The following is a 27,054-nucleotide window of genomic DNA, read 5'->3' as shown; positions in this document are numbered from 1 at the left end:
TAGATTACTAAAGGAGTGATCTAAACCCTCTTGTATTTCTTTAGAGAGGGAGTAATTATTAAAATGTCACTCTCTTAGTAAATAATGACATGTGAGAAATTGAAAATGGCATGTTTTAGAAGGAAAAATATATGTTATGGTTTTAATAGAAAAAAAGATTCTCCATGCCTATAATATATGCACGTGGCAAGTTTTTAAAAATCCCTCTAAAAATAGGGAATTTTTTCTTTCCAAAAATGAAAAAAAAAATACGATTTCTGGAAAAAAAATTCAAATTAATTTTTTAACTCAAAATACATAAAGATGTTTGACCATAAATGTATACAAAACTGTGCTTCAGCCCTGGTGGTATGTGTGCATTGGCTTCCTGTAGAAGGGCCCAAGTTCTATTCCCTAGGAACCGTTCGCCAGTATATCTGGGATAGCGAACGACGCCAGAGAGCTGACCTGACACATGGTTTGCATCAAGATTCGTGCAACAGCAGGGAATGTGTTCGCTGGAACAGCCTAAAAGTCTAACGGGCACTAGATAACATTTCCAGAAATATAATGTTCTTGTTCTTGTTTTTGTTTTTAAAAGTTTCTTTTGAGACATATTTTTGTTTTTAAAAGTAGTCCAACCAGCCTGTAATTGGTTGGGCCCAACCGAGATCATACGAGGGACGTGGAATTGAGCCCAGCGGTGTGCAAACGGGCTTTTCTGACCTAGGGTTGGCCACCGGGCCGTATTTCTCAGAGAAAGGAAGGGGAGCGGCTGGCCGGGCGAGGGATAGCGAGCTCATCATCCGAGAGGGAGCCGCCCGTCGCCGCCGGCGAGGATCCAGCGGCGCCCGCAAAGGGAGAAAAGAGGACGAAGAAGAGGAAGAGGCTGGTCTTGCCGCAGTTCCACCTGGACTCGCTTGCTTGCTTGGTTGATGCCTGATCCTTAATCCGACCTACTCCTACTGCTTAATTATGCCTATAGCTAGCTAAGTTATCTGCCAAGTGTGTCCTGTTCTATGATGTTTATTGTTTTGATTTGCCCACTGAATTTCCTTTACTTTTCATATGATGAATCAGTTCTGTTATGTTATGGGCATGACTGGAATGGATGATATATGATGTATATTGGTGTTGATTATGTGCACACTGTGCTAGCTCTCAACTTCACTGAAAAGGGTATCACTTTGACTGTATTTTGCACAACTAACTGACACTACAAGTTACACAAATCACATATGCACACACCACACAAATCACAAGGACAACATCGGAACCGTCAGCTGCACACTATCAAGAAGAAAACCTCACTGGCTCTTCCCTCCCAAACATGTTAAAAGCTACTTACAATACTCACATTAGCAAGCACACAATGCTCTGAGTTGATCGCCCTGATAGACTATATCCACAAATCATAAGCGACATCTTCCAACAGTTCACCCAGCAAGAATTCCCATATATCCACAACAGTCTCCTCGCTTTCCGATCGAAGATCCATCCAAGCTCCCTCTTCCAGATCCACACTAACTAGCTGGTTCAATGTGCTGGGAAATTGGTAACAGAGATGGCCCTCAACGTGCTTATTTATTTCTGAGATGAGGTTCTGTCCCATTGGAGGTGCCTGTATGTTTTGTCTGACAAAAGATAAGCAATGGGGGTTTCCAAAGTGTTTCCCCTGAATTACTGTTATAGCTTCACAGATGCAGTCAAAGAAGAGCATGAAATCATCAGTTTGATGATTGCCCTGATGTAGCTCTTCAAACAGGCAATGGCTGATCAATTCATCTTCCAGATACCATACATCTAAGTTCTGGGATGTGCATAGTTCTGATAGCTCCAGCACTGCTTGTATGTAACCTAACCTGACATCCTTGTCCTCCCAGAAGATTCCTTCTTGGTCTGATCCATCGTCTGGGTAGTACTGGTGGGGACTCGAGACATCTTGGCGCAACTCACCTGTAGGTCATTTTGGGAGATGAAACCGTTAGATTAAAAAAAAACTTTGTTTTTCTGAAGGTCAATGGTTAGCATACATCAGATTTTTTATCAATTGAATATTACATTGTATTGGGCTCTTATTTTCAGGGCTGTCGACATCTTCATGGAAGAATGGATCAAGAATAGACACAGGACTGGGTTGCTCTTGCTTTTCACAGTTTTCCTCTTGTGATGTTGGTCCAAGTGATGCGCTTCGTCTGGGAGTTTCTGGCTCTTGGTGCTCTAGCATCTTGACAACATTCTCAGGGGAACCTGGATAAATCTCAGCATGCTCTTTACTTGGTTCTGCTGCTTCTTTCGTTTCCTTCAATGCAGACATTCAAAATTTTCATTAAACTAGCACATCAATGGAAACTAGATGAAATAGCAATAAATATTGTCTTGAACATACTGGGGGTGAGTTATATTTGTGTTGCTCTGCTGGAATGCATTGCGCATTCCGAATTGCTTGCGAGTGATCCAGATTGTCAGTTTCTTCAATACAACCAGTATCAGGTTCAACGTCTGCAAGTATTCATATTCTATTAATATAATATCCATGTAGTATTTGATAATTTTGCATCCTGTAATCACTCACCTTGTTGCGTGTCTTCTTCCTTGTAATAATATCTTTCTCGATCCGCTTGTTCAACCGTTGCTTCACTAGGACCACATTCAACACTCCCTGAATCTCCCTCTGTTTTATTTCCTTCTTCTGCAGATTCTTCCCCCTCAGCCTTGTGTATGGCACAAATATTTTTATCTTCCTGTGAATGTTCAATATACTCTTTTACCCTTGGGGTATTCCCAGGTGATGATGGGGTACTGCATTGAGGGAGGGAAAGCATTCCTACCAAGGACCTTGAGACCTGAACTGCTGGACTTGGATACTTGCCAGTATGAGTATCGTCCTTCAGAATTTCTGTTAAATGTTTTTTGGCTTCTGCGTAGAAGTTGGATGCATCCTTTGAGGTAGATAAGTCGCTGTTGAAACCACCTACTGAATGATTTATTTGCTTGTGTTTACTGCTGTTTGAAGGTCCAACATCATTTTTATCAGTAGCTGGAGGGGCCTGTCTGGAATCCTTTATAATTGTAAATGAATCTCTGAGCAAACACGGATCTCTTTGTACATCATCTTCGTTCATTGGGGGTCTTCCTTTTCTAGTTTCTCCGGTCACGATTCTGAATCTTCTCCTGACTTCCTTAACTGAAAATGTTGAACATTCAGCTGCACTGTATTCTGGAGCTTGAATTCCACCTGTTTGCCGATGGAAGGATGTCGATGCAGTTGCTTCTGTAGGATCAAATCCTCTCCTTGGATTTGGCTTCAGTATTACTATTTTGTTAACAGGCTGAGAAGACCTTCCTTCTGGTGCATGTGTTCTGCTTGATTTATCTTTCTTCCAGAAGAATATATTCCTGCTCTCTTTATTCTTTGTTTTGATAGCCAACTCACGCTGATTTGAAGCCTTTGTATCTTCGGCAATGTTAGTTTTTTCAAGCATTTTCTTGGGCTCTAGCCTGGCCCCTACATGTCTGTTGCAAATATATTTGTTGTCAACAAGCTGCTTTTCCTCGCTCACCGGTGTTTTCTGATAATCAAGGTCACGGGGAGGATTGTTATACTCATTAAGCTTTGTATGGATAATGGACTCTAATTCAGGGTATAGTTCACTCTTATTCCTGCAATCATCATGCGGCCCTTCATCATGGTACTTATAGACTTGTCCCAGGAAATCTGACAAAGCAAGCTCAAGGCCATCTTCTTCCGCCTGTTCCATGCATTTTGAACCACTGGGATCCAGGGACCCAGAGGAGGAAGCAATGCCTATGTCTGCGCTGGGATCTGTGACTCCCTTTGGTTTGCTGTTCGGCGTTGTTCTTTTGTCCAGACAGACATCATGTCCCAGGTCAGCCAATATCCTTTGAACCTCGTCGTTTGGGATCTTCTTCGAATGTTTTGGCTTGCCAACCTCGCCCTCCATGAGTCTTTTGACAGTTGGTTTCGTAGTGCTGCATTCCTCCGTGTTCTGAGAAATACAGGACCAAAACATCAGTTGTCTCCAGGAAACAAGTTTCGACATGCAGCGTAAATATTACAACAATAGAAAAGCTTGAACAGAGTCTGTACTGCATCAAGAGGACTGAATGATGGTAGTTCAGTACAAGCCCATACACAGTAAGGAGGTTCCTTCAACTGCCCAACAATGCTGTATTTATGAAATCATATCCGGACTGCTGTTTTCTAAGTTTATTACTCAACTTATATTAAACTGTACTTTGCTTCGAAAACTTTTTGGCTGCTATCAGAATCAAGTTGGCACTTTTCAAAACCACAAGTCACAGCGATTTTTGTTATGCAAGTAACTTGATATAGCATCTGCTGCATCTGGGTGGAGTTGTGGTTTTAACGAACACGCTATGTGATCTACAGTAAACAGTAATTCATATGTATTTTTCTCTCGTAGAACCGCATGTTTTTCATTTGATATACAAAAATTAACTTACATCCCTGTCTTCATCTGTTTCCTCAAAGTCCCTAGACTTCTTTCTCAAGTGCCCTCTTCCTGCAACCAAGCAGGCTGTTAATCCCAATAACAGAATTTACAACAAGAAGCTTGAGTGATGTATTTTCCTGAATGCCTTAAAAAAATTCAGTTAGTTCTAGAGGGATCAGTTGCTGGTTTGTAGCATTAGAGAATTGTGAAGCGAAGGATGGACATCAGAAATGAAGATAGTACTGTCATGAAACTGAATTGCTGTTGCACTACCCACTTATCTAGATCACTACTACTCCTTACTATTCTGTCTTTACTCTTCGCATAACTAATATAACTGTGGTTTACAATTAAATTAAGAGAAGCAGTACCAGCAAAGCCACTGAAGGAGTGCCTTCTGCTCCCTTGCTTCCTGTCGAGGATAAGCTTGGGGTCGCGGCGGGAGTAGAACATGCGGATGAGGCCCCAGGTGCACCCAACATTGTTCTCTTGGATTTGTGAAGCCCGTCTGTGGCTCGTCTTCCCCATTCTCTCGGTGGTTTTCTTCTACCTGCACTCTGAAGGTGAAGTACCTGGCAGAAGTATGAGTTGTTCAGTTCATGGTGCTAATCCTCAGCAAACGTGAAGTACCCGGCAGCAAGCAAACGTGGTTGCAGAAAATGCATGTGTCTACTCTGCAGTTAAATCAACGTATAACAGAATTTTACTACTATCAACATGGATTAGAATTGAACTACTTTCACTCTGTTTTGGTTCTGACCCTTGTTCCTTTTCTCTGCTATTGTAGTAATCACAGAAGAAACGGAGCTGGGGATGCAAAGCCACCGCAGAGACAACTTGTATCATTATGGTTAGAAAACAAGAGGGAAACCCAGCCAGCAATATTACAAGGCAAGAGTATAACAAGAAAGAATTGCTCACTGACAATCGCGACGGCGCAGCAGGGAAGAAGATGAAGAACCGCCCGTAGCTCCGAGCCGATGAGGAGATCAGCACACACAGAGGACTAGATAGAGGAGTGCAAGGGAAGCAACCAACCATGAGAGGTCCTTCAGGGCATGTCTCTGGCCATGTCAAGGGATGCCATGACCAGCTGGCTGCCCTGAGCTGCGGAGCAGGCGGCGGCGGCAACGGCGGTGGGAGGAAGGAAGGAATCAGAAGAAGAAGCCTTTTCTTGCTTGCTCGCACTGGCCAGTCAGTGGCACGCCATTTTTTCAATCTTCTTCCCCTCTTTGTGCTTTGTGGAGCTAGCGTGGAGGGGCATGCAGCAGCACAGCTATGGCGACGGACAGGTGTAGCAGCAGCAGCGGCACATGCCATGGACAAGCATCAAGGTGACCACACACGCACAAGCAGCAGGCAGGCACCAGGCACGCATGCTTTTCCCCCACCCCTCTGCTCTGCAGGGAAAAGTGGCAGGATCAGAGCGGTTGATAATTGTCCTTGAAGCATATTTATTCCTGTAGCAATGATCCAGCCTTGTGGTAAAAGCATCGTACCATCAATTTGTTTATTTTGTGATTTGTTGGGGGGCACATTTTTCTGCCAATTCAGCGCGACGGTCGGGCCAGACTAGTTAACGGCATCATCAAAACAGTTAGCATTTTGGATCGGTGTTTTTGCCACTGTGAAATCTTCAAGTCGGTGTGAAATGTCGCGTTTTGTAAAGTGGTGGTTTTTCGCAAGTCGTGCCGTAAAAGTGATGGTTCTGTGCATTTAACTATGAAATATGTCAATGGTTGTGCCACATGCTTCATGAGCGGAGCTAAGTTTCTTTACTTGTGCCAGACTATTTGTGTTGGTTGTGCACTGGATGCCACTCATCGTCCTTTATATTTGTTTGATGCTAAATTTTAAGTTAATAAAAATACCATTTATCAAAAAGAAAGTACTACATCTCATTTCCGTTAAACACTAGTAGGGATACTGCACACACAGGAACAGGATACAACGTGAGCAGTAAGCATGCGCACGTGCCTTGATTTTTCTGTTATATACTTGCCCTGGTCTGCTGATTATGCGTGCATGTCACGTACGTGCTGTGGCTGCGATCGATGGAGTACGTAGTGTAGCCGGCACACGTAGCTACAGTACAGTGCACGCCAATCAACCCTTGGAAACGACGGCTCACATTATTTATCTTAATATTAATTAGGTTCTCTAGCTAGCGACGCCTTGTTTGTGCTTACTTACTCCACATCAATCCAGGGTGTTTGTCTACCTCTTTCGATGCTGCTTCACGGCCACAACACCATCGAAGCCATGGATCCAGCAGCGAAGGCCTACCTCGACAAGCTCACGACGACAATGGAGGCCAACACCGCGGCTCTCACCGCGGTCACCTCCCGCCTGGATGATCTGGTTGCCTGGAGGCCAGATCTGGAGCGTCGCGTCTCTGATCTGGGCGACGCGGTCACTGCTCTACAGCAAGCGCGGCCAAACGCTTCGATCTACGGCGCCACCGCCCGCGCTGCCCACCGACAAGTTGGGCCAGGCGGGAGGCGATGAGGACGCCCCTCAAGGGTCTAAGGACCACGGCGAGTTTCATCTACAGTGGGGGAGGGGGGGTGTCGTTCCAGATGCCGCCGCCACTCCCGGCCAACGGTTAGATCGAATTCCTGTCTTCCCCTTTCGCTCATGCTAGTCAAATGCTCGCTGGCTTGGGACAAGCCCATCCTTCCATTTCGTTTCCGCAGTTCTCGGGCGAGAACCCGAACATGTGAAAGACGATGTGCGAGCAATATTTTTCCATGTTTGCCATCCACAAAACTTTCTGGGTTCCCATGGCCGCCCTCAATTTCATAGGGGCTGCGGCCATTTGGTTGCAATCTGTCCAAAAGAGACTCAATAGTTTCGATTGGGATTCCTTTACTGCCCTGTTAACCACCCGATTCGGTCACGATCGCCACCAACTGCTGATCCGCCAGTTTTACACTGTTAAGCAGACATCCACAGTAGCGGATTTTATTGAACACTTTGAATTAATCATTAATCATCTCAGTTCTTACTCAGATTCAATTCACCCATTTTATTTCCTCACTCGATTTGTGGAAGGACTGCGGGCGGATATTCGAGCGGTGGTCATGGTCCAGCGACCACCGGACTTGGACACGGCGTGTGCTCTGGCGCTGCTTCAAGATGAGGTGGCGGACAATGCTCACGCCGAAGCGTAGCGTCCCACTCCAGCGCGACCGCCTGACGCGTCACAGCGGCTCAGCGTGCCGCTGCCACTTCCCCCCCTGCCATTGCGCACGACACCACCAGCACCAGCCGTGGATCGCCGTGGCACGGACGCAGCACGAGCCGACGCCTCCAAGATCAAAGCTCTATGCGACTACTGTAGGGCGCGCGGCCTCTGTTTCAAATGCGGCGAGCGCTGGGGCCCCGACCATGTGTGCCCAACATCGGTCCAGCTCCACGTCGTCGAGAAGCTTCTGGAGCTCTTCGGCATCGACTCCACAACAGAGCCAACTCAACCAGAGGCTGCCCAGGATGGGGTAGTGATGGCCATATCCAAGACCGCTCTGACGGGAGGCGTATCACCCAAGGCGTTCCAACTTCGCGCGTGGATTCAAGGGCGTGAAGTTCTGATGCTTGTGGACTCCGGCAGCACCACTTCCTTCATCAACGAGCAACTTGCCGCATCCATCCAAGGCGTCCAACCGCTACCGCGAGCGTATTAGGTGCGGGTGGCGGACGGAGGAACCCTCACCTGCTCCGCTAGCGCGCCAAAATGCCAGTGGTGTTCACAAGGCCACCAGTTCACGACGGACATGAAAGTGCTGGCGCTGGGCACCTATGATGCGATTTTGGGCATGGACTGACTCGAGGAGCACAACCCCATGACCGTGGACTGGCGTGCCAAGCTCATCGAAATTCCCTCTCCCACGGGGCCAATCCGTCTCCGCGGGCATGAGGCGACCTCTTCCAAGTGCGTCGTCATCAACGCTCTCCAACTTCAGCAACTGTGCAATACAGGCGCCATCACCCACATGGCAGTGGCGGAGCCAGGAATTTCCTGCTCGGTATTCCTCGGTATTCATTTGTGCAATACAGTAGCAATATGGCAACAAATATGCAGCAAGCTAGGAGTAGTATATCAATGAATCAGTAGTTCTTTGGTATTCCATGGAAGTCCAGGGAAGACCCCTGGCTCCGCCACTGCCACATGGCATTGATCTACGCAACAGCAAGGGAGGACAGCAGTGACACATCCATCCCACCTGACATCCAAGCTGTCCTTGAGGAGTTTGAGGACGTGTTCAAGGAGCCAGAGGGCTTACCACCTCGCCGTGATTGTGACCACAAGATTCCACTCATCCGAAGAGCTCAACCCGTCAACATCCGACCGTATAGGCACAAACCCGAGCACAAGAAGGAGATAGATGCACAAGTGGAAGAACTGCTTCGCAAAGGGATTATACAGAAAATCACTAGCCCCTTCTGTTCACCAGCCATTCTAGTCAAGAAGAAGGACGGGACTTGGCGGCTCTGCATCGACTACAGACATCTGAATGCCATCACCTACATCGCCAAGTACCCAGTGCCAATCATCGAAGAGCTGCTAGACGAGTTACACGGGGCAGCTTGGTTCTCCAAGCTAGACCTCCGATCTGGCTACCACCAGATTCGTCTCGCGGAAGGCGAAGAGTACAAGACGGCCTTCCAGACGCATTCAGGACACTATGAGTTTCTGGTGGTTTCATTTGGATTAGCAGGCGGGCCAGCCACGTTCAACAGTGCCCTGACGACCACTCTGAAGCCTGTTGATCGCAAGTGCGTGCTCCTCTTCTTCGACGACATCCTAGTTTTCAGCAAGACACTGTGAGAACACATCAACCACCTCCGCCAGGTGCTGCAACTATTGCGCCGCGATCAATGGCGCGTGAAGAGGTCCAAATGCGAGTTCGGTCAGCACAAATTATCTTACTTGGGCCATGTCATCAGCAGCCAAGGGGTATCTACGGAACCAGCCAAGATACGTGTGGTGGCCAACTGGTCGACACCATCTGATGTCAAGACAGTACGCAGTTGTTTGGGGCTGGCAGGGTACTACAGGCGATTCGTCCGAAACTTTGGCATCATCGCTCGACCGCTGTTCAACCTGCTGAAGAAAGGTGCACCGTTTGTATGGACACCTGCTACCAACATAGCTTTCCAGCTCCTCAAACAACACTTGATTGAAGCCCCAGTTCTTGCCCTGCCCAACTTCGCCAAACCGTTTGTAATTGAAACTGACGCCTGCGGCAAGGGCATCGGCGCAATTCTTCAGCAAGAGGGCCATCCCATTGTGTATATCAGCAAGGCTCTGAGCCCTCGTTACCAGGGTCTATCAACATATGAGAAGGAGTATCTGGCAGTCATCGTAGCCGTGGATCAATGGCGCCCCTACCTGCAACATGCTGAGTTCACTATCCTCACTGATCAGTGCAGTTTGACACACCTCACAGAGCAACGGCTTTCAACACCATGGCAACAGCGAGCTTTCACTAAGCTCCTGGGACTTCGGTACAGCATCAAGTACAAAAAGGGGCATAGAACACTGCAGCTGACGCACTATATTGGGCGAACACGGGCGAGGTGCTGCACACCCTCAGCGTATGTCAACCCGTGTGGCTCGAAGATATCATCAACATCTACAACACAAATCCGTAGGCGCAACGGCTTCTAGAGCAGCTGGCCGTACGGGAAGATCCCAATGGACGATTCCAAATCCAGAATGGACTCCTTCGATTCAGGGGCCGCATCTGGCTCGGTGGGACCACGGCTATGCAACAACACATAATCACAGCTTTCCATGACAGCCCCATGGGAGGTCACTCCGGATTCCCTGTGACATACCGCCGAGTTTGCAGGCTGTTTGCTTGGCCGAAAATGAAAGCACACATCCAGGAGTACGTGCGATGCTACACGGTCTGCCAACAAGCCAAACCGGATCGCACGGCGTCACCGGGCCTACTTATGCCATTACCTATACCAAAAGGAGTCCTGAGATATGATTACCATGGACTTTGTGGATGGACTACCACAGTCAGGACAGTACAAATTGCTTGCTGGTGGTCATCGACAAGAGAACCCGGTTTGCACACTTCCTACCCTTGGCTCACCCGTACACAGCAGCTAAAGTGGCCATCCTTTACATGCAGCAGTTGTACAAGCTTCACGGATTCCCAGGAGCTATCGTGTCGGGCCGTGATCCAGTCTTTACCAGTCACTTCTGGCAGGAACTCTTCAAATATGCGGGCACTGAGCTCCGAATGAGCACGGCGAACCATCCTCAAACTGACGGTCAGACCGAGCGGGTGAACCAATGCATCGAGACATATCTTCGCTGTTTCGTGCAGGCATGCCCAAAGCGATGGAGTTTTTGGGTGCCCCTGGCGCAATTCTGGTATAACTCTTCCCACCACTCAACCATTGGGATGACACCCTTCAAGGCCATGTTCGGGAGAGAGCCAAGACATTGGGGGATCACTGCTTCAACAACTTCTTCGGTACCGGTGTTGCAATCATGGCTCGAGGAACGTGCTGTCATGCAAGATCTGATACATAAACAACTCCATCGCGCGCTCCAGATCATGCAAGATCAGGCGAATAAGAAGCGCTCTTTTCGGCAGTTTCAAGTTGGCGATCAAGTCTTCCTCAAGCTCCAGCCGTATATCCAAACATCAGTGGCTCCTCGCGCCAACCACAAGCTCAGCTACAAGTTATACGGACCGTTCAAGATCATTGACAAGATCAATGAAGTCACCTACAAACTCCAGCTGCCGCCTCAAGCCACGGTACATCCGGTATTCCACGTCCCCCAACTCCGGCATGCCCTACTTCCCGGCACCACAGCAGCGTCAACACTTCCTACTGGTGCGGGCGACACAGCGATCCCGGTCAAGGTGCTGCAATCAAGGTGGCGCAAGAAGAATGACGCCATGATTGAACAAGTCCAGGTGCAGTGGTCGGCAGGCGCAGCGATCGACATCACCTGGGAAGACAAGCAAGCACTACAGGCTCAATTTCCCCAGGCGGAGGCTTGGGGGCAAGCCTCTTCTCAAGGACGAGGGGATGTTAGCACCCCTGACGACCCGACCCCACCTGCACAGGAGAAGATGGTGCGGCCCAGCCGCACCCGACGCGCCAACACTCGCTTCTGCGGCCCAGAGTGGCACAACGGGTCCGGCCCAGCGACGGCTACTACTTAAGGGCATTGCCCTCTCCTTCTGGCTCATCCAGTGGATCACGGAACCGGCGGCGGCACGAACCCTAATCCTTCCTGTTTGATCCATTCTTGTACTCGATATTGTATCCTGGATATATTGCCACCGAGAGAAATACTAAATCGATCCCCTTCCTTGTTCGTCCCTAACAAATAAGGGTTGCCTTTGTGCCTTGTGTTCCCTCGCTGATCAATGAATTTGGTACATCTTCTACCAACATTCAGAAAAAAAATATGGGTTGCAAATTAAGCGATGCTAACACTTGACACGCATAGGAGTATAATGGAGTGCTGGACTGGACTCGAATCTACTTCAGTAGGTAACCTTCCTTGGCAGTTGGCACGCAGAAGCAGTTTTTATTAAACATCTTTAATTTAGTTCCTGTTCATTGCACTGGTTTGGATTCAAGAGCCAAGAAAATACTTCCTCCGCCCGGAGATACTAGTGGGAGAAATGATTCGTTTCTCCGACAAGTATTTCCGGACGGAGAGAGTATACGATAACTCTTATGATTAAGAATTGAAATGATATTTGTAAGACCATCTCTTCGCGGTATCACTTTCTGCAAGACGAAAAACTTCATGGACTCTAGTAAAGAGACTACAATCAGGCCGAAACAGCACCACACTCTTTCACCTGCACGCAACATTGTTTCTTTATATGCCTTTTTTTAGCGATTGTTTTTTTATGCCTGCCAGCGTAAATGGCACCGACCTCGTTTCAAACCGGCCCACCTCTCTCTCTCTAGGCTGGCTGGCTGGCTAGCTGGCCCAATGCAAGCGGAGGAGCAACCGGCTACCGGGTCGGCGCGCGTGGATTCCTCGTCTCTCTCTAGTCCAGTCTGTAGTACAGTGGCCCTTGTTTGGTGCTGGCTGCTGCTGCCTGGGCAAATACCCTCAGTCAAAAAAGAAAAGAAAAAACAAGGGGCAAGCAAGATGCCAAAATGCGGCCGCACCGCACTCACGGCTCCAGATTGTAATAGTAAGACTACGCTACGGTTGCGGCACCTCTGTTCCCATGCTAGGATACACATCCTCGAACATTCTTACTTCGGTGGAGCGCTCATGTCCGCTTGGCGATTCAAACTTCGCCGTCGGGCCGCCCATGGCTAACCTCGCCGGCGCCGCCCCGGCGGCCGGCGGGTCGGCGGTCTCGGCTGCGCCACACCCGGAGTTGGTTGCTCCCCAGGGGCCGTCCCTGTCCTTCGCGTCGTCGGCGTTCTCCTGGGTGGATCTCGCGGATGAGGAGGCCATGGACGTCGGACCGGTCGAGCGTCCGGTGAAGCTGGCTCCGCCGCTCTTCGGAGACTTCTGGGTGGCGGCCCGGCCCGCGCGCGTCAGTCCTCGTCGCCTCTCCGGCCGTCCCCGCCCCTTGCGGCCGCCGCCGGCGCGTCCCGTGGCTCGCCCGCCCCTATCTGGGCCGGCGTCCCGTGCGGATCTGCCGGTTCCTGTGGTCGCGGTGGCCGCCGTCTCCGACCGTCGCCTGGTCCTGGCGGAGCCTGGTAGCTCTGCCGGGTCTGGTGCGGGGTCCGGGAAGGCCGCTCCGGCGATGGCGCCGGCGGCGCTGCGGGAGGGGTTTGCCCCCTGGTCGGGTCCGGATCGGGCCGTGCTCCTACGTGGGCCAGCTAGCGCTCGCATGGTGGGCCGGCCCGGGGGAGCGTGGGAGGGCCTGCGCCGTTCTGGGCCTGGTTCCTCACGGAGGGCCATCTGGGCTGACCCGGTGGCCCGCTGCGCGGCTGTCCAGTCCCAGGCCGTTATTGACCGGGCCAACCGGGCCTGGTTGCTGTCCCACGCGGACCCGGCCCGTTGGGTGTGGATCCAGCGTGGCGCTGGAGACGTGTCGCACAGATGGCCTGCGACCCGTTTAGATGTCGCTAGGGCTGGACGGTGCGCTTGTCTCCTCCTCCCTGTTACCTCGCAGCCGCCGCCTTCCCCCTGCGCTCCCGCCGTTCCGGCCGCCTTGGTCTTCTCCACCGGCCCGTCTTCATCCTCGCCGCGGTCGTCGCTCCCCATCCCCCCGCCCCGCCCCCGGTCCTACCTGGAGGCCCTCGTGACCAGGGATGCCGGCGACGGATTGCCGCGGCCGAAGAGGCCTCTGGACCAGGCGTCCTCCTCGCGCTCCAACGTCCGGCCGGCTCGGGCCTCGGCGACCTACGCCGGAACTTCTCTGCGCCACCCTCCCCCCCTGCGACCCATCTCGGGATGCCCGACTGCCGCTGCCGGGGTCCCCGGGCGACCTGCGACGCCAGGATGCTGCTCGCCGTCGCGCCAATGGTGATGATGGGCATCGCCGTGATGAGGACCTTGCTCGCGAGGCAGATCTGCTGGCGGAGCTGCAGACCCGGCCCCCCGCCGCCGACCGGGCGCGGGCTGTTCTGGAGCCGGGGCGGCCGGCACCGCAGGTGCCTTCTCCGCGGGCGTCGGATGGCGATTGGCGTCGTGGGCGGCCTGCGGATGACTCTGCCCGTGCATCTCGTGAGCGCCGGGCTATCTCGGCTCGTGATTCCCGCTCCCCCGATCCTGGGCGCCGGGTGGATCGCCGCTCTGACCGGGACGGCGGCCAGTCAGGGAGGAGGGGTGACTCTGTGACCGCGAGGGCCTCTCCTGCTCGCTGCTCTGTTGAGGCGCCCAGTGCCGCTGTTCAGTCAAAGAAGAAGAAGAAGCACAAGAAGAAGAAGACCCCTGGGGTGGCCGCGTGTCCCGCTCCGGCTGGTGCTTCGGAGCTAGTGGCTCCTGAGCAGACCCCGCGAGTTGGCCGTCCCAGGACTCGCAAGGAAACGATGTGCATCAACTGTGGCTGTGCGGGGCATTTCCGCTCAGAGTGTGAGGCCCCTCCCCGATGCCCCACGACCCTTGCTTACCTTGGGTACGGGACTGAGGGGGTGGTTTCTACTATGTGGATGCTGAGATTGAGGAGGAGGCGGTTAGGCCGCTCTTGGCGACGGTCACTCTTGCCCCCGAGCAGGACTTGCCGTCTGGGGTGGTGATCTCGGCCGCCCTCATCCAGGCCAAGCTCGTCGCATACATCGGCGACTTCCGCGACTCCGACTTCACTTGGGAGGTGACTGAGACGACTCCCCTCGTCTTCTCGATCCCCTTCCCCTCTGCTGAGCTGCTTCGTGTGTGTTCCCACGATGTCATCCGGTGTCCCATCAACAAGCTCCTGATCTCCGTTCGTGCAGCTGCTGCGGAGCCTGATCATGTGCCTCCTCTGGAGAGGGTGTGGGTTCTTGTCTACGGCTTGCCTTGAGGTGGCAGGTCAGCACCGCGGGGTGGCAAGCTTGCGCACATTCTCAAGGCGATCTCTGAGCCGGTGGGCAAGCTGGTGACCGCCGACTTGGCGTCTTTTGAGGATGATGGCCCAGCCCGCATTGAGATCCTGTGCCCCGCTCCGGCAGAGATTGACGGTCTGTCTCTGGTCTTCTACTTCGGCACTAAGGGGAAGCGCCTGACCTTCGAGCTCGAGTCTCCGGTTCCTGAGGATCTGCTTGGGCCGGCCCCCGCAGCCACTGTGCCGCGCTTGGATGAAGGGCGGGGTGGGGGTGGGGGCTCGTCCGATGGGAGCTCTTCTTGTGAGGGGGATGATGATGATGATGTGATTCCGCCGGCTCCGTCTGCTAGGCGGCGTAGCCCGGTTTCTATTGTTGGTGGTTCTTCCGGTCCTGCTGGAACGGCCTCTCAGGTGGCGTCAGGGGGTGGGTTTGTGGCTGTGGCCGTCCCTCCCCCTGTTGCGACCCAGGTGGCTGACCTAGAGGTCGTGGAGAAGGACGTGGTGAGTGTGGGGATGGAGGTGCGCCCCTCGTCGTCGCCGCGCTCGCCAGGGGTGGTCTGCTACTCGCGTTCGCCGGGGTCCCCCCCTTCCCTTGCCTTGGGGGCCCCGGACCTGGAGCCGCCTCCGCCCTTGGACCTGGCCGCTGTGACCCCTACCGCGGCCAGCTCCAAGCTTTGGGGTGGGTCCTCTCCCCTGGTGGCTGCGCGTCAGAGTGCGAGGCTCAGCCAGTCCTGGGTCATCCTGGATGGCCGTGTCCCGACGATCTCGGAGAAGGCCGCCATGTGGGCTGCAGCTCGCGACCTGTCCTCAGGTACCCCATCCATCCCCTCTGTTCCTTCTAGTTCTGGTTCTTGGTTTTCTGTGCTTGGTTTCGCTCCGTTGTCTCACCTGGCAGAGGTGGCCACCGATAGTGGCATTGTGTTTCGTGGCGAGAAGGGGCCCATTCTTGAGCAGATTTCTGCTATTTGCGCCAAGGAGAGGCTCGATGGGGCGTTGGCTGAAGCCCGTGCTTGTGCTGCGCGTGGTGAACCCAGCACCCCGGTGCACACTGACCCTGGTCATAGAGAGACCAGGGCTGGTGAGGCGCCCCCTATGGAGACTGGGGCAGAGACGCCCCTTGCAGTTCCCCCCTCGGTGAGGGCTTTGCGAGGGCGCCCCCCACACGTCTCAACCCCACTGAACACCGGATAGAGGTGTGTGGGTCTAGTTCCAGGTCCGCTTCCCTCGGGCCGGAGGCTTCCACCGCCCCCCCTACGCGGGGGCGACGTGGACGCTCAGTGAAGGCATCCCCCCGACCCGCGATTGATGGGCGGGCTAGCTTGGCCCCGCTTGCGGGGCCTAGGGATTCCACTGAGGTTATTAAATGAAGCTCCTACGTTGGAACATTAGGGGCTTCGGCCTCTCTGGCCGGCAGCGGCAGCTCATCGAATATTTGCGACAGGAAGAGATTGACATTGTGGGACTTCAGGAGACGATTCGTCAGGACTTTAGTATGCATGAGCTCCAGGGGCTCTCCCGCCACCAGTTTGCCTGGCAGTGGCTGCCCGCTATGGGTCAATCTGGAGGCATCTTGCTCGGGGTCAGGGAGGATGCTTTCTCGGTCGACGATATGAACCGAGGGGAGTTCTTCCTGAGCATGTCTGTCACTGACCGACGAGTTCACTTCAGTTGGGAGGTGATTTTTGTTTATGGTCCTGCGGAGCATGCTCGCTCTGCCGTATTCCTCGCTGAGCTTAAAAATAAGGTAGAGAGGTGCACCACCCCGGTCGTGGTGGCCGGGGACTTCAACCTCATTAGATGGGCTTCTGATAAAAGCTCGCCTAATGTTGATCGGGTCCGCATGCGTCTATTTAACGACTGCATTGCGGACCTTGCGCTCCGTGAGATAGCCCGCGTAGGGGCTAGGTTCACGTGGACGAATAAGCAGGCGGACCCCATCCGGAGTGTTTTGGATCAGGTATTTGTGTCGGCTCAGTGGGAAGTGATGTTCCCATTGTGCTCTCTCAAGGCGGTCACTCGGATTGGCTCCGACCATACCCCCCTGCTTTTCTCGTCGGGCGATGTGTCTCCCCCTAGGACCCGCCGTTTCCGCTTTGAGACTTTTTGGCTGGAGCAGCCGAGCTTCTTTGAGTTGGTGCGCGACCGCTGGCTAGAGGCGGTCGCGTCCCCGCCCCGTGTGTTTTGTGTTGTGGATGTGTGGCATCACCGTGCTAAATTGTCTCGTCAGGCCATGAAGGGATGGGGGGCGAACCTTGGTGCTGAGCTGCGATCCCGTAAGGGGACCCTGCTGGATCAGATTAAGGTTTTGGATGACCTTGCTGATAGGCAGGGCCTGTCTCCTGACGACTGGCTTAGGAGATACGGCCTCGAGGCCTCGCTCATGGACATCTACAAGAGCGAGGAGCTCTTCTGGCAGCGGCGTGGGGGCTGGAACTAGCTCCTTAAGGGGGATGCGAACACTGCCTATTTTCAGGCGATTGCTAATGGCCGCAGGCGAAAGTGTGCTATCCCTTTTCTCTGGGATGGGGATGTCCTTCTGGAAAGCCCAGAGGACATCTCCACCCATATTTACTCCTTTTATAAGGAGTTGTTCTCGGCTGAGCCGCGTGGAGGCGTCTCCCTCTGTGCTGACTTCTGGCCGCCTGCAGAGCAGGTCTCTGATGCGGAGAATGCGGAGCTTACTCTCCCTTTCTCTCCTAAGGAGGTGGGACGGGTGATTGCTTCTATGAAAGCCTGCTCAGCCCCGGGGCTGGATGGCCTTCCGGTAGTCTTCTTTCAGAAATTCTGGGAGATCTTGCGCCCGATCATTATGCCCATGTTCCACGAGTTTTATATTGGAACCTTGGACATGGCTAGGATTAACTTCGGTGTCATATCCCTGATCCCCAAAGTAGTTGGGGCGACGGATATCCGCCAATTCCGACCGATCACGGTGATCAACGTGTTGGAGCGAATCTTTGCAAAGGTTTGTGCCACTCGTTTATCACCGGTGGCGGAAAGGATTGCTCACCCCCTTCAGTCCGCCTTCCTGAAGGGCCGGCGGATCCATGATGGAATGCTTGCCCTTCACGAGATCGTTCACGAGGTGGCGTCGAAGGGGCTCAAGGGGGTTTTCCTCAAATTGGACTTCCAGAAGGCGTATGATCGTCTGGATTGGTCCTTTTTGAGGTTGGTGATGGAGCGACGAGGCTTCGACGTGAGGTGGTGTTCCTGGATCATGCAACTGGTTAGATCTGGGAACACTGCGATCAACATTAATGGTGAGGTGGGACCCTTTTTCCAGGCATCCAGAGGAGTAAAGCAAGGGGACCCTGTTTCTCCCTTGCTTTTCAATCTCGCAGTTGATGCCCTTGCGGGCATCTTAGATAAGGCCAAGTTGGCCGACCACCTTAAGGGTGTTGTTAGCCACCTCGTCCCGGATGGGGGGGGGGGGGTTACTCACCTGCAGTATGCGGACGACACCATGATTATGGTGGAAGGTTCGGACTCTGACATTGTTAATCTTAAGTTCCTTTTGCTCTGCTTTGAGGAAATGTCTGGACTTAAGATTAACTTTGATAAGAGCGAGGTGGTGGTACTTGGCTATTCTGAGGCTGAGCAGCTTCGGATCGCAGATAATCTCAACTGTAGGTTGGCGTCATTCCCCATATCTTACTTGGGGATACCCCTGGCCGAGTCCAGTATTACAGTGAGTGGGTACGATCCGCTAGTGGGGCGAGTAGCGTCCCGTGCGGAGCCCTGGTGCGGTAGGTTCACCTCTAAGGGCAGCAAAACTATCCTCATTAGCTCTAACCTTGCCAGCCTCCCCATGTATATGATGGGGATGTACATCTTACCTGAAGGTGTACATAGCTCCTTCGACAAGGAGCTGGCTAGGTTCTTTTGGCAGGCAGGGGACGGTCGGCCCAAGTACCACATGGTCAAGTGGGCTGACATCTGTATGCCTAAGGACCGAGGTGGGTTGGGCATACCCGCATCCCGCCGGATGAACGTGGCGCTCATGCTATGTTGGGTTTGGCGGATCTTGCGGGGAGATGGGGGGCTGTGGTTGCAGCTGGTTGAGGCCAAATACTTGCAGGGCCAGCCCCTCTTGGCGTGTTCTCAGTCGGCTGGTTCTCAATTCTGGAAATCTATTCAGGCCATCAAGGAAGAGATTAGGTTGGGTGTGCGCTTCTCGGTTGGCAATGGGTCAGGGACCCAATTTTGGTTGGACCCCTGGCTTCAGGGCGAGCTTCTCCGCCTACGGTTCCCGCGTCTCTTTGCGATCTGTGCGGACCCGGGCATTCTAGTCTCTGAGGCGGCTCTGGAGGACGGATGGAACATTGCGTTCCGCCGCTCCTTCGGACCTGCTGAGGTCAGGGAATGGGCAGACCTGAGGGAAGTAGTCCCTCTTCCTCTGTCCCTGGACCTTGATTCGGTGTCGTGGAGCCTTTCGCCTTCGGGCGATTTCTCCGTTAGTTCGGCTTATCAGGCATTATGTAGGCTGCCGATTCTACCGTGGCTATCCCCATTGTGGAAGGCACCGCTACCTTTGAAGATCAAGATTTTTGTTTGGTAGCTTCTTCGAGATCGTCTCCCTTCAGGGACCGAGGTGCTGAAGCGCCATGGTCCGGGCAATGGACTGTGCCCTTTGTGCCATGTCCCGGAAACGGGAACACACATTCTTTTCTCGTGCATAGCAGCGCAGGCACTTTGGTGCTTTGTTCGTGAGGCTCTTGGGCCGGAGTGGGAGGCCACTGACCTCGCAGGGTTTCTGCAGGTTAGGGCCACCCAGGTTGGCCGTAAGCGCCGACTGTTCTGGTTTATCTTCGCGGCTATGATGTGGACTCTCTGGACTACCCGCAATAAGATGGTGATTGAGCGGGTGTTCCCGCGGCGTGCTTTTGACTCGTTCTTCAAATTTCTTGCCTTCCTGCAGCACTGCCATCCGCTCGCTAGGCCGAGGGATCGTGATCGTCTTCAGCTTCTCTTGGACGCCCTGGTGTCTTCTGCGCGCCGGCTCTCCGACCGCTCGTCTGCTACTTAGCTTGCCCCTGGAGGCCTTTGTTTTTTCCTTTCTTTTGGGCTTCTTTGTGCTGTGGCCCTAGCGTTTTCTCCTTTCTTACTGACTGTACCTGAGATGTGGTTGTATGGACTTATGCTTTATCTATAAAGCGGGGCGAAAGCCCATTTCGGAGATTGTAATAGTAATGGCACCGTAACAGCAGGCAGAAATATATCTGCATTCTGTGTCTCTGCGTGCACTGTAACACTGTCTGTCGACCCACCTCTCTGCGTGAACATCTCCCCTTCGCTGTGTGGTAAGTTTTCACCTCTCCCTCTCTGATCTGTACGCCCCCTAACCTCTGTTATCTTCTTAAAACACTGTCTGTCGACCCACCTCTGTCTGTATCTGTACGCCAATCGTTACCGTTGGGTTGCTGCTACGTACTAAATAAACAGTCTAGCAGTGGTCGAGCACGACGGCGTTGGCCCCCTCCCTCCGCCGGCGCTTCCTCGCCCGCCGCAGGATCTCCAGCGCCTCCCCCTCGCCCATCGCCGCCTCCGCCACCGCACCACCTGCACCAGACATACAGTCACTGTCACATCACATGTGTTTACACTTCTCAGTAGTGTAGACTGTAGAGGGAGAAAGGAAGTTCAGTTCAGTTCAGTTCAGTTCAGTTCAGTTCAATTCAGCGGCTGGCTGGCTCTACCTGCTTCGGCCTTCAGCGTGACGCATGACGCGCTCCCGGCGCTGCCACCCCCCTCCTCGTCGTCGTCCGAGTCGATGACAATGGTCAACATCGCCTGCATTGTTTTCCATCCGCAACAGCCATCATCATCATCATCATCATCGCAAACACAGTCAATAACCGCAGGAACAACTTGACTCGTTTAACCTACTGTTCTACTTCACTTGCTTAATCCACGGGGGCAAACTACAGAGCATTCGTGAAGCAGCAGCACCAAGCATGCTCAAGCAAATTCAGTTAATCAGTCATGTTCTTCTTTCAGGACAAAATGATTCGGTTAATCAGTCATGTTATTCTTTCAGCACAAAATGATTCGCTTAATCAGTGATGCTCTTCTTTAAGGGTAAATAATAACAATTCAGCGGTGTCGGCCTTGAGCCATTAACATTTTACAGTTGTTCAGTCGAGCCAGAAATGAGCAAGGTTGCGGCGCGAGTTACCTTGTTGACTGGTGCCTCTTCATTGTCCTTCTGAATCGCCAACTCTTGCTCTTTAGGTGGCGCCGGACTGCTGTCGCCTGAGCTACCCAATTCCTGTGCACCTGTGGCGGCCTTTGCCATCCCCTTTTCCACATTTGGCTTCACACCTTCTGTCTTCCTCTGATAAGCCAAGGGCGCAGGAGCACTGGCACTGACAGACAAACAAGCCTAATTAGTAGTAGAATCTCAAACCAAGCAGGAACAGGGAAGACTAAAGCAAAGGCAGATGCATATTCAGAAAAGTGAAGGGACTTTAGTTAGCAATATAACTGAAAACACACCAATCTGATCTTGCTGTCAAAACGGAGATAACGATCTACTGTACAAGCGTTTTAATTACCAAATCTCAAGAGGACATTTCAACATTTCAAAGGCCAGAACTAACTAGCTTTGCAGCAAAAGAAAATGAGAAGGATCTTATCACAAGATCCTCCTGCACATAAGAATATCTTGCAGCTTTCCTCTTGAGGATGTCGGCATTTATAGGTTCAGTCAGCGTTTCGATTTTTCATCAAGGCAATTTTCACATCTGATGCTCCATACTACAGCAATGCATAGTACTAGTTATCTAACAACTTGGATCTGTATAAGGAGCTGAGGTTAGAAGATTACGCTTGAGTTACTGCTAGTACTTGGTTCATTAGGGCCTTTCCATCTGCTTCGGGTTTCTGGTTCATCTGCGAGCTTCCATCTGCTGTTTTTGTTGGCTTCACCTGGGGCCTTCCATTTGGTACTGGTCTTTGGTTCCTCTGGGGCCTTCCATTTGCTACTGGTCTTTGTTTCTTCCTCTGGGGCCTTCCATTTGCTACTGGTGTTTGTTCCTTCCTCTGGGACCTTCCATTTGCTACTGGTCTTTGTTTCTTCTGCGGCCTTCCATCTGGTACTGGTCCTTGGTTCATCAGGGGGATTTCATCTGCTACTGGTCCTTGGTTCATCAGGGGGCCTCCATCTGCTACTCTTGTCTGGTTCACCAGGGTGCTTCCATCTGCTGCTGGTGTCTGCTTCATCAGGGGGCTTCCATTTGTTACACTTGTCTGGTTCATCAGGGGTTTTGCATTGGTGGTGCAGCTCTGGTTCTTCAGCAAAGAAAGGGAAATAGAATAAGAGGAGAAAAGTACTGAAAGGCTTGTTAATTCGATTAGTTGAGCGACAAGTACACGTACTGCCAGCATTTGCATCCGGTCAAGCCTAGTATCAACAGCTCTAACTATCCCCTGTCCAAATAGGCAAAGGTCAGCAAAACCAACATTAGTTGCTTTACTCTAGTATGTGAAGTGATGGGGTCTTAGCATGCCACATGATATACTACAAGATTGTGCATGTTCTTCAGAAGCAATCCTTTAACTTCAGAGTAAAATGCTGAAAAAAATAAGCCCTAGTGTAGACTGTGAATTTTTAGTGTTAGATATCATGAATAGACAACGGAATTACGCTTCCTGAAAGAAAAATAAGATATAGAAGAAAATGGTATGAACCAGCTTATATGCCTTCATAGAAACTAAACTCACACATATGGACATAAGGGAGAATTTTACATGGTGGTAAATCAGCAAGGTAAGATAATTACTCATATGCACATCAGAATAATTCCCAAACACAAGTGAACCTAAAGCTAGTGGTTGATCTTAGCAGTAGTACCTCTATCTCCTTTGAGAAAATTCTGCTGATGTCACCCTTCAGTTGCCCCAGTTCTATTTGCACATGCTTTGGCAAGACTGAAAGTAACGAGGACATCTCATCCTGTTTGCTGGCGAGAGAGTTGAGAACACTCAGTTGGTCAGGATTTCTTTCTGTGATTCCTTCAAGGACTGCTTTGAGATCATCTTGTCCCTTAAGCTGTGGTACCACGTTTGGATTAATTAAACCTTGTTGCCTCAGCAAAAAGAAGAAGCAAAAAAAGGACTGAACCAGCAACTATCCTTACAATTTGCTTTAGAGAGTCCTCTAGGAGCACAAACTTTTTCTGAATGCTACCAGCTGAACAAAGAGAATACATGCTCTCATTAGTCGATGATGTACTATTTGTGGGATCTAACAGAATTAGAGTGCAAAACTCATGAAGAAATAGCAGCAATTACGATCGCCCATATATTGATCAAAAGTACCAATTAGGGGGTGACTTACAGTCTAGTGATGCCTCTTTCATGGCTCTGTTTAACTGCATCACATCATTTTGCACCGAGTCTAATATCATTCCCATCTTATGTACTGAACTTGCCAGATGCTGAAACTTGCGCTCAACTTCCTCATTAACCTGACCTGTCGAAACAACATCAACTGGGCACTTTAGTCGAAGTATATTTCCAGGTATATCATGACAATGTGACAGCTTAAAATAAAATCTAGAGTCTACGTTTAGAACAGCTTCAGGTGCACTATCTGTTCAAAGCATGCACTATTTGACCTTATATGCCCAGTTAATGAGAGAATTTTTGCGAACCTATTCAGAACACCAAAATCAGTGTGCTTGAAGAGCATGTGAACTGGTGTTATGGCCATGAATGAAATGTAATTTCCCGCAAAAGAAAAATGGATAAAATGTAAATTCTATCAGGTGCAAGGGCTTGAGTTTACATCTGCTATCCGGAAGAGAGGGGCTCCAGCGGTGGATAGGGTTGGTTGGTATCTTTGTCAGTTGCAGCTGAGATTCCTCGCGCACACAAGAAGCTGAACTGGCAGGATATGAAGATGTCCTCTTCGACGAGTCCTGTTCCAAGGCAAATCTCTGGTCACCAAAGGAAGGAGAATGAAGATCACAATTTGGCAGCAGATAAACAGTGTGCACATTATATAACTTTTTTTTAAGGAATCCACCTTCTGTAACCAGCAAGTATAACAAAAAACATAGCTGTTCTCACTCAAACATTTATTAGGATAAGAACAGTTGGTTTGGGCATTCCCTCTGCATTGACGAATATGAATAAATCGTAACTGCATACTGACTGTGCACAGAACGGCGTCAATTCTGACAAATCATACAGATCAAAATCACCATTTCATACAGTCTAGCAGAAAAAGATCACATGGGTGTCGTTCCCCTAACACTTTCAGTAATGCACTACATGAATGCTCGGCTCGCGTGCACCAAATTGAGATATCAAGCAATAACACTTAGTTCACTAATTTGCCCAATGACATGGCCACTGCAGAGATTTGAACTGTTTCTTCCACGCATCAACCAAGCACAAGTGGGTTCACTGGAAGCGACTAATTAACAGTAACCAGCACTAATCAATTCGTTGCCACGCTACTGTGACTAAACACAAGATCGATGAAATGGCCGCTTCAGAGATTAACCAATCACAAGCGGATTCAGTGGAAACTACTACTAATTAACAGTAACCAACACCAATCAATTCGATGTAGAAGCAAACGCGGCCTCGATCATGGATCACCACACAGTGGCGACAATTGGAGAAGAAGGAGGGATGATGTATACGAGACCTGGTCGCGCGCGGGAGCCTGCGAGAGGAGGCTGAGGAGGTTCGCGTCGAGGGAGGCCTGCGAGAGCTGCGACTGCGCGTGCACGAGCGGCGCGCTGCCACCGCCCTGGGAGAAGGACGCGCCTCCGCTTCCACCGCCCTGGGAGAAGGCCGCGCCTCCGCCTCCACCGGCCTGAGAGAAGGCCGCGCCTCCGCCTCCGCCTCCACCGGCCTGAGAGAAGGCCGCGCCTCCGCCTCCACCGCCCTGAGAGAAGGCCGCGCCTCCGCCTCCACCGCCCTGAGAGAAGGCCGCGCCTCCGCCTCCGCCGGCCTGAGAGAACGCGGGGCCTCCGCTTCCACCGCCCTGAGAGAAGGCCGCGCCTCCGCCTCCACCGACCTGAGAGAACGCGGCGTCTCCGGTGCCGCTGCCCTGCGAGAAGGACGCGCCTCTGGCCTGGGAGAAGGACGCGCCACCGCTGCCTATGGCCTGCGAGAAGGACGCGCCGACGCCCTGCGAGAACGGGCCGCCGCCTCCTCCTCCTCCCTGCGAGAAGGACTTCTGCGACATGGACTGGGACCGCTGCTGCTGCGCCGCCGCCGCCGCGGAAGCAGCAGCAGGCGCGCTCATCCCGCCACCGCCACCGCTGCTCCCTCCGGTCCTCCTGCACCACCAACAAAACACACCACGAGCACGAATTAAACCAAGCACGCGTCGGAACGAACGCGAGCAGCCGGCGGCGAGAGGGGAGGGGATCGGCCTGGGCGGGGGGGGCCGTACCGGGGAGGGAGGACGGAGATGGAGGCGATGTCGCACGCCTTGTTGATCTTCAGCTTCATCGCCCGGTCCCGGAGCGGCGCCCCGCCGAGGAGGGCGACGGCGGCGATCGCCGGCGGGGAGGAGAGCGACGGATTGGGTGGCGGTGGCGGTGGACTGGTGGTGTTGGGGAATGGGGAGACACCGAGGAATTGGAATTTGAATTCTCTCTCTGCTGCTTCCTGCCTGGTGGGGCCCCGTCGCACTGGCCGTTGCCTTATAGGCAGCCGGCCATGCGGGCCCAGGCTGGCAGCGTGGGCGGTGTGCGGAATGGTCTTGGGCTGCGTTGCTTCACATTTGCATGCCACACATTTTTCCATAGAGTGTGCTTGCCACCGGGGTTTGCATATCTGGGGAAAAGGTGAAGCTTCTGCTCTGCCTTGGAACAGTTGTGTCTATTTTTACATGGTTGAGGATTTGGTTCTTCAAACACCTATGAATAATCCATACTTTACAACTAGATCTCCGACTCTGTGCATTTTTCTTTTCTTCTTTTCAGGGTAGAGTTCAATGGCCATCAGGGAGTCGCGTGGTGTCACATCATCTTTTTTTAGAAATGCCGCAATAGCGCTCGTAATGAGCGGTTCGGGAGCGCGCCACGCGTGACAAGTGTCGCGCGCGGAGCGCTCCTGCAAGGGAAAACCAATTGCGCGGTTGGTTCCCGGTTTTCCCTTTCCGGTTTGTGGTTTGGTGCGTTTTGCAGTTTGACCCTCAAACCACCTGAATTTTCTGTTTTCCCTTTTCGCGCGAAAACACAAAAAAAAATACCGGTTCGCGCGGTTGGTTCCCTTTTTCCCTTTCCCGTTTCCCTTTTTGTTTCCATTATATTTCTGGGTAATGAAGATTTATGGGGTAGTTACAGGCGGGGACTACCAACACTATCAAATGTCACCTTTCAAGTAAAGAAAAAAAAAGCAACTTTTTAATGTAAAAAAGCAATCTCCAGAATCATTCAATCGTGCGGCGCGTTGTACATCGTCATGTGGCACGGCGCCTCCGGCGCGAGTGAATCTCCGGCTCGCCTTCGGCTCGTTTAATTTTCATAAACATCTTGAAGGGGTGGCATAGGTCGAAGTGTGTGTTGGTTCGTGCGGCGCGTTGTACGTCGTCGTGTGGCACAGCGCCTCCGGCGCGAGGGAACCTCCGGCTCGCCTTCGGCTCGTTTAATTTTCATAAACATCTTGAAGGGGGGACATAGGTCGAAGTGTGTGTTGGTTCGCATGGTGCGTTGTACGTCGTCGTGTGGCACGGCGCCTCCGGCGCGAGAGAACCTCCGGCTCGCCTTCGGCTCGTTTAATTTTCATAAACATCTTGAAGGGGGGGCATAGGTCGAAGTATGTGCTGGTTCGGGTGGCGCGTTGTACGTCGTCGTGTGACACGGCGCCTCCGGCGCGAGGGAACCTCCGGCTCGCCTTCGGCTCGTTTAATTTTCATAAACATCTTGAAGGGGTGGCATAGGTCGAAGTGTGTGTTGGTTCGTGCGGCACATTGTACGTCGTCGTGTGGCACCGCGCCTCTGGCGCGAGGGAACCTCCGGCTCGCCTTCGGCTCGTTTAATTTTCATAAACATCTTAAAGGGGGGGCATAGGTCGAAGTGTGTGTTGGTCGTGCGGCGTGCTGGTTCGCGCGACGCGTTGTACGTCGTCGTGTGGCACGGCGCCTCCGG

General features: G+C 52.2%; 2 protein-coding genes and 1 long non-coding RNA gene across 3 annotated transcripts; 1 reads left to right on the top strand and 2 right to left on the bottom strand.

Annotated features, from left to right (window-relative positions):
• Window positions 1–747: 747 nt before the first annotated feature.
• LOC123106052 (uncharacterized) lies at window positions 748–5,360 on the top strand. The gene is made up of 4 exons (XR_006451181.1): window positions 748–910; window positions 2,065–4,138; window positions 4,818–5,147; window positions 5,245–5,360. It is a non-coding gene; the product is annotated as an uncharacterized lncRNA (long non-coding RNA).
• Window positions 1,135–5,029, bottom strand: LOC123106051 (uncharacterized). The gene is made up of 6 exons (XM_044528247.1): window positions 4,829–5,029; window positions 4,468–4,526; window positions 2,555–3,989; window positions 2,369–2,481; window positions 2,041–2,281; window positions 1,135–1,935 (listed from the first exon to the last, which is right to left on the bottom strand). The coding sequence occupies exons 1-6, from the start codon at window positions 4,983–4,985 to the stop codon at window positions 1,379–1,381; spliced, it is 2,562 nt and encodes an 853-aa protein (XP_044384182.1). The 5' UTR covers window positions 4,986–5,029; the 3' UTR covers window positions 1,135–1,378.
• A 14,481-nt stretch (window positions 5,361–19,841) lies between the features above and the next one.
• LOC123101817 (protein PAIR1) lies at window positions 19,842–25,708 on the bottom strand. Its single transcript, XM_044523097.1, has 11 exons — window positions 25,353–25,708; window positions 24,597–25,236; window positions 23,727–23,877; window positions 23,277–23,411; window positions 23,077–23,129; window positions 22,791–22,988; window positions 22,316–22,366; window positions 21,765–22,228; window positions 21,114–21,303; window positions 20,635–20,728; window positions 19,842–20,497 (listed from the first exon to the last, which is right to left on the bottom strand). The coding sequence occupies exons 1-11, from the start codon at window positions 25,706–25,708 to the stop codon at window positions 20,382–20,384; spliced, it is 2,448 nt and encodes an 815-aa protein (XP_044379032.1). The 3' UTR covers window positions 19,842–20,381.
• Window positions 25,709–27,054: the final 1,346 nt, after the last annotated feature.

This window comes from Triticum aestivum, chromosome 5A, assembly GCF_018294505.1.
Source record: "Triticum aestivum cultivar Chinese Spring chromosome 5A, IWGSC CS RefSeq v2.1, whole genome shotgun sequence".
In the NCBI taxonomy this organism is placed as follows: domain Eukaryota; kingdom Viridiplantae; phylum Streptophyta; class Magnoliopsida; order Poales; family Poaceae; genus Triticum; species Triticum aestivum.
Note: the sequence above shows the minus strand (reverse complement) of the source record. Positions and strands in the feature narration are given on the sequence as shown.